Source organism: Pezoporus flaviventris, unplaced genomic scaffold (genome assembly GCF_033815535.1).
Source record: "Pezoporus flaviventris isolate CSIRO_AGI_PZ_B2104156 unplaced genomic scaffold, CSIRO_AGI_Pfla_v1 ptg000212l, whole genome shotgun sequence".
NCBI classification, from domain to species: Eukaryota; Metazoa; Chordata; class Aves; order Psittaciformes; family Psittacidae; genus Pezoporus; species Pezoporus flaviventris.
In genome coordinates this window covers 706,580-720,577 of record NW_026892760.1, presented here as the reverse complement: position 1 = coordinate 720,577, position 13,998 = coordinate 706,580, and the positions used below count along the sequence as shown (strand labels likewise).

The following is a 13,998-nucleotide window of genomic DNA, read 5'->3' as shown; positions in this document are numbered from 1 at the left end:
AATGAAAGAAGGACTCTATTAAACTTGCTCTCTGTGAAGTCTCTCCAGCCATGTAAATAAAGGAAATTGCATTCCTATGCTAACACCGCTGAAGTGTAGAGGTTACAAAAGAGCTGATCAGGTTACACGCAACTTTGGGCTTGAAGGAGTTTGTGTGCAGCTTGTCATGAGTACTAAGTAAAACTATGTAGCTTGAATTAAGTAATCTTCTTTGCTGTAGACTGAAACAAGCAAGCATCTCTGGAACTTGGTTATGTCATTTCATCTATATCAGGTGGGAGCTGCAGTGTTGGGATGAGCAACTGTAGATGGAAACTTTGCTAGGCTCTAACCAAATGTGCAAGAATATGTCTGTCCATGTTTAGTTTTGGGCTGCTTCTGTACTCTGAGGAATGGGTAACGTTATCAATCACTTTATTTCTAATTGATATAATATATATTATGTAGATAATATACAGCTGGACCAGTACACGTTTGTATATTGTATAAAGCTTGAACCGTTCACAACATTCTGTATTTTATGTAACCCCTCACTATTAATTTTTTTTTTCTCAAATAGGCTTAGTTTACAGGTAAATTTTAACAGACTACTGGAGAAAAGTTAGTATCTTCTGAGTTCTTCTGAAACCTTTTGTATCTTGGTAGGAACATGATGAATCCCAGAACTTGATGTAGGAGGAGCTTTTCTGGTACTTTTGTTGCAGTCCTTTCCTTTACACTTTAGGACAATGTGACTTTTTTGCTCTAATAGGCATGGAATAGAGTAGAAAGTGGCTGTGCTTCTCACATAGTGCCTTCAGCTTTCTTCAATATGGAGGGAATCTGTGAGGGTCTGTAGAGCCAACTATAAACTTGTGTGAGGCAGTAAAGGAAAGGAGAAGAAGATGTCAAACTGGATGACTTCTAATACCTGTTTTGCATGCAGTGGGAATGGGAAGGCACAGGGAACTTCAGAAAAACTGAAGAATTGTGCTTTTTTTGTCTGGTGTGGGTGTGTGTTTTTTTTTTGTGTGTGTGTTTGGTTTTTTGTTTGTTTCGGTTTGTGTTTTTTTTTTTGTTGTTTTGTTTTGTTAAGCATACAAGATGTTGCCTTCAGTGATCTTCGTTTTAGGTTCCTTTAATCTGTTGAGAGGCTGTGATTATTCCTTGTGCTTTGGTATGTGGAAATAAACACCAAGGTTGCACTTTGTCCTTTTACATGTTTAGACATACATTAGACCATTGTGAATAGCATGGAACAAAAGTCAGTAGGAGCCAGGCACAGGAGCTATCAGATCCTTATCTAGACAGATTTCATATTCTTTCCCATTCTTGCACATAGCTGCTGCTTTCAGGTTTGTAAGAGTGTAAACTTCTGATTGTTAACATTTCTTTACAAGTACCTGACAGTTAAAAGTACCTTGACTTTTGCTTGTCAAGTTTGTTCTGTTAGTTAAAATGGAGTTGTGTCAAAAAGCTGTCAGGGTGTTTTCACAGTATCACAGTATGCTAGAGGTTGGAGGGGACCTCAAAAGATCATCTAGTCCAATCCCCCTGCCGGAGCAGGAACATCTAGATAATGTTACACAGGAATGTGTCCAGGTGGGATTTGAATGTCTCCAGGGAATGAGACTCCACAACCTCCCTGGGCAGCCTGTTCCAGTGTTCCGTCACCCTCACTGAGAAGTTTCTTCTCAAGTTTAAGTGGAACCTCTTGTGTTCCAGTTTGTACCCATTACCCCTTGTCCTATCATTGTTTGCCACTGAGTAGAGCCTGGCTCCATCCTCGTGACACTCCCCGTTTATATATTTATAGACACTTATAAGGTCACCCCTTAGTCTCCTCTAAACCATAGAGACCCAGCTCCTTCAGTCTTTCCTCATAAGGGAGATGCTCCACTCCCTTAATCATCTTTGTTGCCCTGCGCTGGACTCTCTCCAGCAGGTCCCTGTCCTTCTTGAACTGAGGGGCCCAGAACTGGACACAATATTCCAGATGTGGTCTCACCAGGGCAGAGTAGAGGGGAAGGAGGACCTCTCTCGACCTACTAACCACCCCCCTTCTAATACACCCCAGGGTGCCATTGGCCTTCTTAGCCACAAGGGCACAGTGTTGGCTCATGGTCATCCTGTCGTCCACTAGGACCCCCAGGTCCCTCTGCCCTACACTGCTCTCTAACAGGTCGTTCCCCAACCTATACTGGAACCTGGGGTTGTTCCTGCCCAGATGCAGGACTCTACACTTTCCCTTGTTCTATTTCATCAAGTTATTCCCTGCCCAACTCTCCAGCCTGTCCAGGTCTCGCTGGATGGCAGCACAGCCTTCTGGCGTGTCAGCCACTCCTCCCAGCTTAGTGTCATCAGCAAACTTGCTGATAGTACACTCAATTCCCACATCTAAATCATTGATGAATATATTAAATAATACCGGTCCCAGTACTGACCCTTAAGGCACTCCACTAGTTACAGGCCTCCAACTAGACTCCGCCCCATAGACTACAACTTTCTGGCTTCTCTCCTTCAGCCAGTTCGCAGTCCACCTCACTACCTGATCATCCAGTCCACACTTCCTCAATTTATCTGTGAGGATGCTGTGGGAGACTGTGTCAAATGCTTTGCTGAAGTCAAGGTAGACCACATCCACCGCTCTGCCATCATCCATCCACTGTGTTATTTCCTCATAAAAGGCTAAGAGATTGGTCAAGCATGATTTCCCCTTGGTGAAGCCATGCTGACTGCCCCTGATAACCCTCTTATCCTTGATATGCCTTAAGATGGCACCAAGGATAAGGTGTTCCATCACTTTCCCAGGGATGGAGGTGAGGCTGACCGGTCTGTAGTTACCCGGGTCCTCCTTCTTGCCCTTTTTGAAGACTGGAGTGACATTTGCTTTCCTCCAGTCCTCAGGCACCTCTCCCGTTTCCCAAGACTTGGTAAAGATGATGGAGAGTGGTCTAGCAATGACTTCCGCCAGTTCCCTCAGCACCCGCGGGTGCATCCCATCTGGACCCATGGATTTATGGATGTCCAGATTGCTCAACTGGTCTCTAACCCATTCCTCGTCAACTAAGGCAAACCGCTCCTTCGACCTGACTTCATCTAAGGTCTCAGGGGTACAGGGCTCTTCAGGACTGCCTGCAGCAGAGTAGACAAAGAAGGCATTCAGTAACTCTGCCATCTCTGTATCTTCTGTCACCAGGGCACCCATCCCGTTCATCAGTGGGCCTACATTGCCTCTGGTGTTAGTTTTATCTGCCATGTATTTGAAAAAGCTCTTTTTGCTGTCCTTGACCCTTCTCGCCAGGTTTAATTCTAAGGAGGCCTTAGTCATCCTAGCTGCCTTCCTACATCCTCTAGCAGCAGCCTTATATTCTTCCCAAGTGGCCAGCCCCTCCTTCCATGACCTGTAAACTCTCCTCTTCCACTTGAGCATACCCAGCAATTCCCTATTTAGCCACGCAGGTCTCCTGGCCCTCTTCCTTGACTTCCTACATGTCGGGATGCTCTGTTTTTATTTATTTTGCTGAATTTCTTCTCTTGTCTCTAGAAGTGGCTCAAGGAGGAAACAGTCTTCAGAGAAGCACTTCATTAGAAGACTCAGATTAGTGTCTAGGGTGAGACATGGGTATCAGGTTGTTCCTGTTGGTTTCTGTTCAGCTTTTTGAAACTCAGTTCAGCTCTCCTCAGAAGAAAACAATATAATGGAGTCTGATCGAAGTTGACTACCTAGTTAATTACTTTACAGTAGGTCTTGTTCTTGTACTGTAGTATTGTTGACTGGTAAACTTAGTTTAAAGAGAGCATTTGGACAGTCTATTAATAGCATTTCTTTAAATACATTTATATGTGGCAGCTGCAGGCAGTGAAGAATATGCAATTGCAGTGGTTCAGAACTGATGTAGTAGCATATTCTATCTGTGAGGGATGATAAAAGTCCTTCCTTTTCCAACAGTTTGTTTTTTCTTCTGAATGGAGATTTTTCCTCCATTAAAAATGCAAGTAATCTTTTTCTAGAGGATGTATCTCAGTCACATAGTTTATTGCTGAATTTGTCCTGTGATTTTGCCGAGATCTCGCTCTTCAGGAAGCATATGTCTGTTTTCTGAAGTGTTACTGAATGCTAGCTTCAAACTCATGTTATCATGCTTAAGGTAAATACCACTAAAATACTAATCCTCCACCTCAATGCCAGTGAGTATAACAATGTTCTGAGTGTGCATTGTCTTAACTGAGTGGACAGCCTTGGTGTAAGGCACTTAAGTTGTTTCTTTCATTAGTGTCAGTGGTTACATGAGCATCTCGCACAGTATTTGCCAGGTATTTTTCTTACTCCTTGCCACATCAAGTCATTGTTATTCCTGGGATATGTGAAAAAAATCATAACAGTCTACTCCATCAAGCTTCCTGTTTTTCTGACCAAAAGAGCTGAAAGGACAGTCATAAGTAGGAAATACTTTCTGTAAGTAAAGGTAAGGTAGCAGTCTTTGGTTTGGAAAAGATTTGGATGAGATAACAAAGGTTTTCAAAATTGTAAGTGTCAACAAAAGAGCAGGTAGGAATTGATTCTTCACCGTCTTTTCAGGTTAAAAACTAAGGACTGTTAACAGTAGTGGGAGCAAGGTTTGAATAGAAATCATTATTTTATACAAAATGGGTGTCAGACTTGGGAAATTCCTTACTAAGGTTATGACTTCATGAATTAAAAAAAGTCTACATGGGAAAGGGTAGACTGGACTGGTACTTGGAACAGACATCAACTGCAAATCACCAGGTGAACAAGTACATCAAGCACCTCAGGGTGTGGAATTCCCCAAGCTGCCAAACCCTGGCAGGTGTGGAGTGGGAAGGATGTAGGATGGAGGGCTGTTTGCTGTGTTCTGTGCCACACACTTGTACAGATCAGTCTTGGAAACTGAATACAGCAGTTGATGACCAGTGAACTGAACCATTCTGACCATTTTCATGTTTGTGTGTCTCTTCCTTTATTTTAATTTGAAATTCAACCTAGGTGGAAAAAGGCTTGAATCTAGGTGGAGAGAGACATCCTCTGAATGTGTGGACCAAGCTATTCATTAACGGCTACTAGTGTGTGAGCTGGCTGAATTTGCACTTGATCTGTAATGCATCCTGAACCTACTATATGACCAGAGTATGGTCAACTTGCATTTTGGCTGTATGCTTAGAACACTTTTTTTTTTACCTTTTTCTTTTGTTTGTTTGTTTATGGGTATCCTGGTCAGCTAGAGCATCCTGGATACATCAGGTGTGCTGTACATATTCCTGAGGCATAAATCTCTATTGATTGCCTTCTTTGATGTACATGGTGAAAGTTTTTAAGCCTGAAAAGGAAGAGGTCTTTGGTTTAACTTAACTGTAGTCTGATTTAGTAGGTACAGGAAGGGTATTACTGTTTCAGTAATAATTTGCGCTGAAAGCATTACAAAAAGTCAACAGATTGAATATTCTGATTATTACTGTATGTTGCAGAATTAAGTGCCATCTGGTAATGGTAACTTTCTGCTGTGTCACAGAAAGAGTTCCAAAACAAATGTACCTTTGATTGAAACAGTTTTGTTTTGTTTTTTTTTCTTTTGCAGGAAAACTTTGAAGATGCCTATGAAAATATCCCCATGTAAGTAGAGTTTTTAAGAATTTGTATGTTTTTTATTAAAGCTATTTAAACAGCGACAAAATACAGCATGCACGCTGTTCTAGGGAAGTATACTTTTATATGCATTGATGCTACTCACATTTTCTAGAACAGTTAAGGTCCCCAGGAGTTGGGAAATAAAAGTGTAATTAGGTTGATAGATGTGATGAAATATTTGTCAATGAATGTGGAAGCTGCAAAGAATTAAAAATAGAAGATTTAGTAACTGTTAGTTGTATACTGACAGCTCTAGATGATTTTGCGAGGTAAAAAAACAATAGCTCAGTGTTAGTGGAAAAACTGGATCACACATTCATCATGCAAGACCATCATGTCCTCATGACCTACTTACCTCTCCTTTCATCTAGCTGCATCTGCATCCTCCTTAACTCCTGCATGGTCAAGAGGTAGCTTGCTTTTTTCAGCAAGCCAACAAAGAGAAAGCTAAATATTACACTGTAGCCTTTCCTGCAGTAAGTACGCAGTAGGTATTTCTGCACTATCTAGATATTTCTTTTACTACTTCTTGAGTCCACTGCCTCTCTGTCAAATTTGGCTGATTGAAGCTTGCCAGTATTAAGAGCATGATGAGACATGAGTGGGCAGTTGGCATAATTGTGTATGTTGTTTCTTTTGAAAATAGAGGGGCAGTTCAGTCTGTGAATCTTTGAGCAATAGGAATGGGATATCTCAGCTGGAATATTTGCTGCTGCTGACTTGCTTTGAGTTTTGACAATTAGCAACTTTGCTAGTTACAGGAATTATATAGAAATATGTGTATTCTTTTATATCTGGGTAGGATTCTTCACTTCATTAGACTAAGAAAAAAGTGCCTAAAGAACTGTAAAAAGCCTTGGAACATTTTGTGGAAGTCTTCAGTCTTACCTTTCTTGAAACTCTTTGGTTGGAGTTTTCAAATGACACTGGAAGTTTACCTGAGAGGAAGCCTATTCCTGATCTAATGCCTGACCTTTTCCCATCTAGAATTAATGGTAGTTTCTTTTACTGATAATATAGTAGTAGAAATTTTGAAACATTACTACACTGAAACAATGAATTATCAGAGGTTCAACCTTTTGGGAAGCTGTGTCTGATTTTATTTTTTAATTCTGCTGTTGATAATATTTGTCTTAAAATTTTCATATGTATCAATGTCTCAATGTCTTTTATTTTGCATAAGAAACAGGCATTGTTTTAGCTCTGTGATGATATACCTGGCATTTGTTTGAGTGGGTTATTGCATTTTTGTTATACCCAACTGACTTTTACTAAAATCCACCTTTTTATAGAGAGTTGTGTCTACAAAGGTTCTTAGTGTTGCTTATGAGATCAGAGCTGGTTCAAATTCTGTCAAGTCAACTTGTTGGTATAGAGAATTTGGAAAAAATGTCTGGGAACCACATCTTTATAGTATTTCATACACAACTCTTCGTGTCAAATACATAGAATACTATTACTCTGTATGTGCTAGGAAATGTAAATGCTAGGAAATGGTTTTGCTAATCTAATTTGGCTTTAACTGGGTTTATTCCTTAAATATTGTTGCCTAACTGTAGATACCAGGTTGTGGAGGTTAGATGTTAAAAGGGCAATGATTTATCTTAATAGGGTAAAATCCTTCATTAAATCTCTAGTGCTGGCTGTTGTATCTGAGGGCAGATCCAGGAGGAAATTATTCTTTGCTCAGATAGTCTAAATGGATTAGATTCTTTATCTAGACTCTTTTGTGATCTTCTGCTGGTGGTGGCTACTGTAGGTATACACAGCAAGTCCAAAACAGTTTTTGTAATGAGCCCAAAATAATTGTTTTGTAGAAATAGGGAGGGTCGATTAAACAGTGTTCCATGTGTAAATGCAGTTCTTTACTCACTGGTGCTATAGCCAAAGAAAGAGTATTACAATAGATTGGCCTGCCATTTTGCTTATAGCAAAGGCACCATTTCACCTAGTGTTTTCTGTGCCAGAGGGTTACTAAGCTTTCAAAGTACTGGCTTGATGATGACTTTTGATATATCCATTCTATGTTTATATGTGAAAGTAAATTTGCCATTACATGGTTATGTTAACTCAAAACTGGTTAAGATTTGCATATTCTGCTGTAAAAGGAACTGAGTATTTGGAGACAAATGTTCTTTCTGTTCTGGAAATTGAAGCATCTGCCAAGAAGTTCTGGTGAAAAGCTACTTTTAACCAAATATTTCCTCATATTTTCACTGGAGCATCTGTTTGCTTTGAGTTTTGGCCAGGTTTGTTTCACAAGATAATGTAAGGCTGTTACCTACCAAACATCTACAGGTTTGAAACCATACATGGGCAGAACAGATTTGTGTTCTTTAGTTCTTCATCAGTGCTGAAGCAAAAATGCTTCATCACAATCTTACTGTGGAATAACTGTGAACTTAAGTGCTGATCTTACTGAATAAATCTCAACTTCTGTGACTTTTTTTCCTCTATATATTTCTGCTATCTTATTTTTTCACCAGATTATTCAGAATTTCTTTCTGTATAATGCAGAGATCCATGTTTTCTGTTGCCAGAGTATAATTTTGTAAATTATCTCTTCTTTGGTTTTACAGGAAGATGATTAAAAGAAGTTTGAGTTCTCAACAATTTTTAACTGTCACAATATTATGCCTAGCATGTACAGACCTTGTCACTGCTATTTTGATTTCTCTATTTTTTTTTCTCTGAAGTTCTCAATTTGTTATGAACTTTTATGAAATTTTAATTGTATTTGGATTTTCTCCCATCTCATTTTACATGCTGTTCCTAAAAATGTCATCTGTATGTGACAGGAATAAGTTACCATCAGGTTATATTGCACTTTTCCATGGTACTGCTTGCCATGCAATCTTGAGGTAAAGGCAAGATGGTGTTTTCAGTTACCACCCCGTTATCAGAAGCTTCTACAAATGAAAAACAACATTTAGAGTAATTACAGTAAATACAGTAAGAATGCTGTATTGTGGTAGCTGCTTCTGTATGTCTACAGGAGATGCTCTGTAGTTGTCTTTGGGAAGAAACGTAGTAGTTTATCTGACGCTACAAACAGTTCGCATGCAGAGGTAGTCTTCATGTTGCGCTGTTTGCATAGAAATTTCTGATACCAGACATAGAATTATGGCATCGTTGAAAAGATGGTGAGTTCTCATTTAAACATGTTTTAAAAAAAATAAATATAAAAATAAATATTAAGAAGATGGAAGCTAGAATTCTGTAGAAAAGCAGGCAGGTGATTTTGATGAATAACTGAATTCTTAGTATTTTCTTTATCAGTATCAGCAGAAAGAGGCATATTTCATTGCTATATTATCATTCCTTTTTTGCATTCTCTTTTTCCTACCCAAAGCTGGATACTGTTAATCCTTGATCCTACCAAAGCAGCTCTATGTGGTATTACTGGGGTGATAGATTAAGGGCCAGAAGCGTTTAAGGAAGTTAGAGCAGGTTATCAGTGTAATCTCAGAAGTGTAGTTAAGATTTCAGTTATACCTGCACATGTGTGTATTTTGTCAGTGAATGAAATGGAGCATCTGAGGAAGTAGTCCTAAATTCAAATTTGAATTCCGGGTGCTGGAAACTTTTCAGAACACTGCATGTCTCTGTAACTTTGAACTTGGATTCTGACATTGTCTTAAGATGGCGAGAAACAGCTATGACAATCCAAATGATGGAAGTTTTATTTTCTTATGTTTGGACTTCAAGGTCAAGGGAAAAAAAGGTCCAGTAAAGGTGATTTTTATATCTATTAAATAATACTTTCATAGCTACATAAATATGACAGAATAGCTACTTCATATTGTCAGTCTCAGGCTTTGGAACAGCAGTAGTGTGACAGCAGCCAGATGTAATCTTTCTGTACCCCAGACAGTTCTTGGATTATAACTTGGATTATACACTGTTTAAATTTGAGGAGGTTTGAGTGAACAATAATTGTGTCATTACTAACTCTTTCGTGTTTATTGCAACTACACCTTTTGCCTCTGATGTAAGATTTTTCTATGTGTTTATATTTGAATAGAAGTCTTCAGGCTACATTGTGCAAGTTTTTATATTGCACAAATATAAATTTGTCAGGTGAAATTCCACCTGACACTTTGAGTCTCCCTGCCCCAAATGTTATTAACATATTATATTATAATAAGTGACAATACACTTAAGTATTGCTTCCAAATCATGTAATGGAGAACTCTGATGTCTCTGAACTCCTTCAACACTATCAGGAACAGTTTCAGGGAAGAGGTAGAAACATCCTCATTTTAAAGTTGCTCTCTGTAAGTTACAGCTGTCCATCTCGGTCCTGCAGAGCCAGTCTTACCTGATCATAGCCCGTATTTTCCTCAGGTGTTTTAGTAAATATTGTGCAACTCTTTCCTAGTGTGTTGCATACTTACTTGTGTTTTCAAGTCAGTCATTTAAATAGATTGATTTGAAGTATTACTGCTTTTATTACTTAGCACCCATCTGAAAGGGGTAAATCTGTAGTTACCTGCATTGTGTTTTAAAGGCATTTGTGTTTCTCTGAGGCATTTTTGTGAGTAAATCTCAGTTCAAGACAGGAAACATAGCTGGGAATAGGTACTATTAGCCCAGGTGGTACAGCTTTTAAGAATAGTTTTCAAAGGTAATGGTGGAGGAGAGTTTATTTTTCTCCTGCTGAGCTTTCCCATATCATCTGGAGAGATTAGAGCAAGGGGGTGGAGCTATCTCTGTTGTAGCTGCTTTGATTCTGATTCCTACTTTCTCCTGCTTATCTTCATGATATTCATGAATATAACTGTTTATTAGCTGCCTCTCTGTGCCACTTATTTTGGTTGTGGGACTCTACCTAAAAATTTGGACTTCTGGGGAAAAATGTCAAAGGGTCAATAAAAAAATATTGATTTGAGTACTGTCAAATAATGAAAATTAAAGATGAGGTAGTTTTCTTCAGTGCTATTTGCTACCAATTCTTGTATGTTTGATCTATTTTCACTGCAGTTGCATTAGGATACCTTTTCTGTCTGACTTTACTTGTAGCATCTTTTCTTATTATATACATATAAATACATACTCAGGAAATACTGAGGTAATTCCCTTTTTTGCCTTTAAATATAAATCGCTTTGCATTACTCATGTCTCCATTTCCTCCTTGCAGTTAGGAGTGATGGATTAGAATTGGGCTGCAGCACAGACTGGGAAAATCTCCCAGCATCCTCTTCCCGCAGAGGCATCAGCTTCCAGCACTGACTGTAGCTGCTGCCACTCTAACTGACATTTCTTTTGAATTCGGCTATGGAGAGTGCCTGTGATGCCAGCTGCTGGCTCTTGAACTTTTGTCCTTCTATTCTTTTTGCTTGATAACTGGTTAATGAGACCTCATGGATATTGAGAAATAGAACAGAATCAGTTCTCTCTTTATGCTTTTCTTCTGTGGTGGTTTTTTTTTTTTTTTTTGGTTTGGGGTTTGTTTTGGTTTTTTTTTAATGCGTGTGCAGTGGAAAAAGAATAGAGTGAAAGAAGCACTTATGTTTGCATAAGGACTGTTTTTACATACCCGAAGTTAGCTGAATTAATCCTGTAAGTATATTATCTCTGTCTGCTTGTCCCTGAAATCATCAGTGTTGTGGTAGCCAGATTTATGGATTTTTATCTGTGAAAATTTACTTTGGCAGGTATGTTGGACACTTAAACTGCAGTAATTTCTTTTTTTTAGAATGATTTCTTTGAAGGGGAGGGAAAAAATATATATATTCACAATGGGTTTATTAAATAAATGTTTTTCCTCTGCACTTTGCAATGGTGAACAGTGCTTTTAGAGAGCAGAAGCTTCTCTGCAGATGTCAGTGCTTAATCAGCTTGCATGCTGTAGGATGTAGAGCACCGCAAGGTGTGTATTTTGGGATGCCATTCTTTAAAATGTGATAATTTAAGGACAGGATCAAACTTGCAGGATTTTTTCCTCCATTTATAGGGTATGTCGTCTTTTCATAGCTGTGCTGATTTAACCCTTTGAGCTTACATCATTTTGGACTTATAAGTAACTTATTTCATATGATGCAGTTTGGTGATTTCTAAGTACTACATGTTAAGTACAATACACTGTGCTTTTAGAGATTTTAGTAATTTAAGGTCTCCATTCTAGCCATAAGTTCACTGTGAAATATATTGCAGTAAATTGGTTTGAAGTTTAGCAAGAGTGTCTTACTAGGATCACACTGTTCTAATAGTCTCTCTGGATCTAAGCCAGTGTTTTTGTGACGCAGTGTTAGTCCCATAAACATCTGGCCTGATCCGATGTCCTGCTTGCTGCATGATTTATTTCTTGTTTTTTTTCCCTAGCAAGGTACATGGAATTTTTAGTCATTTTGTGTAAAAATGTCAGCCATCATTACTATTTATATATGCTAGCTTTTTCAGGAGGATCTTCTGCAACCTATATTCTTGCCAGCATTTAGACCTACTTTCTAAGGGAAATGATTAACATATGAAATGTTTGTTGGTTTTTGTTGTGTGTTTCTTGATGGTGGTGTGACCCTCTATTTATCTATATATCCATATTGTATATTAAGTTTTGGCAGTATTGCCTGGCATACTCAGGTGCTCATTTTTTTTTTGTGCAGTATTGCCTGTATTGACCTTATCTGGATTAATTTGTATAAATTAGTAGTCTGATCAGGAGTAGTCAAACATAGTAAATTCTCCATTTACTCACAGAGATCTTATGTTAAACCGTAGGTCTAAAAATACTGTTGAACCACGGAGTTCTGTTAATATCTGATGCTAACTTTTTCTAGTCCTGTGCATTTCCATTAATGTAAAGCAGAACAATGTAAAGCAGGTTTTTCTCTTGCCTGCAGACTGACAGTGCTTGGTTTGTTCTTTACCCTCTCTCTAACTGTGGTCACTTTTAAATACCTGTGATCTGATTGTTTTGCCAACTTTTGTTATGATTATGTATATTTTGCAGTGCTGCATCAAATTCATGCTGCGGTACCTTGATATGCTTGAATAGGATAATTTTACCATCATTTTGGTGATCAGATAAACTGTATTGAGCATATTCAGGCAGGTAAATAGTAACCTAGGTGGTTGTAATGTGTCTTGTTCCCACAATATGGCTGATTAATGGAAAATTTGTGTCTTGGTTGCTGTGCATGTGCAGTGCAGTTCACTGTTGGACTTAAAGAACTTGTCGTGGTTTAAACACAGTCAGACAGCTTGTTCACTCACTTCCCCCCCCTTCTTGCTCTCCCCCTACTCCCGGAGAGACAGAGAGGAGAATCGAAAAGAATGCAACTCCCACGGGTTGAGATAAGAAGAGTTTAGTAACTAAGGTATAACACAAAGCACTACTGCTACTACCAATAATAATAATGATAAAGGAAATAACAAGGGAAGAAAATACAACACCTCAGCACTAGCCGAACGATAACTCGTGCCCCCCCCCCAGCCTGACCAAGCACCGACCCATACCTCCTCCAACCCCACAGTCTCCCAGCCCTTCCGGCTAACTCCCAGTTACCTCCTGGGCATGATGTGCTGTGGTATGGAATACCTCTTTGGTCAGTTTGGGTCAGGTGTCCTGTCTCTGCTTCCTCCCGGCTTCCCCTCCTCCCTGGCAGAGCATGAGGCTCACAAAGTCCTTGGCCAAACGAAAACATCATTGTTATCAGCTCTGTTCCCAAGCCGAAAGTCAAAACACTGCACTGCACCAGCTACCAAGGAGAAAAATGACTGCTAGTGCTGAACCCAGGACATTATCCACCCCGTATTCCATACCATTCACGTCATGCTCAGGTCCCACATTTTCAATATACCATCACTCTTATCTAAGTGCATGGACCAGTAGCTATAAAGCTGCTGAGTCCATCTGGTCCATGATGCCAGGCTCCATCTCTTGTAACAGTCTTCCAGAACAGGAGAGACTGTGTGCAGTGTTCACACTTGTGAATAACCTGGGCAATAGTGTCCATTGCTAAGTCCACCCCTTGATCATGAGTCCTTCTCTATGTGGCATCTCTGCTCTGATGGCCTGAAGTGCCATGGGCCCATCAGGCTCAAAATAATTTACTGTCCCCTTAAGCAGTTTGTGCAGCTTGCTGCTGGGGACTCCATACAGCTGCCTTCCATCTCCGATGCTTCCAAAGCACTGGAGGGGCCCAGTGGACTAGATACTTTCCCATACTGTCCCACACGCCCTGCCACTCATGACTGTCCAGCCTTGGAGAAAACCTCTTGGTCCCCCTATATTGTCGTCTAACCCCAGACAAGACCCAAACCTGACTCTGCTTAACTTTTGAGATCAGACAAAATGGTGGTGGGTAGAACACAGTCTGTGTGTGTGCCAACATGCTGATCCCCATCACAATCAGCAGGCAGGTCCCAAG

General features: G+C 39.6%; 1 protein-coding gene across 2 annotated transcripts in view; it reads left to right on the top strand.

The window, feature by feature from the left end:
- TTC39B (tetratricopeptide repeat domain 39B) overlaps positions 1–13,998 on the top strand; it is a 68,301-nt gene that overhangs the window by 22,084 nt on the left and 32,219 nt on the right. Inside the window, exon 2 of one of the 2 annotated variants that reach the window (XM_061441242.1) lies at positions 5,577–5,611. In XM_061441242.1, the coding sequence (XP_061297226.1) occupies positions 5,577–5,611 (35 nt within the window). Of the gene's footprint in view, positions 1–5,576; positions 5,612–10,842; positions 11,189–13,998 lie in introns of those variants that run through there. The other variant, XM_061441243.1, reaches the window with a different exon arrangement.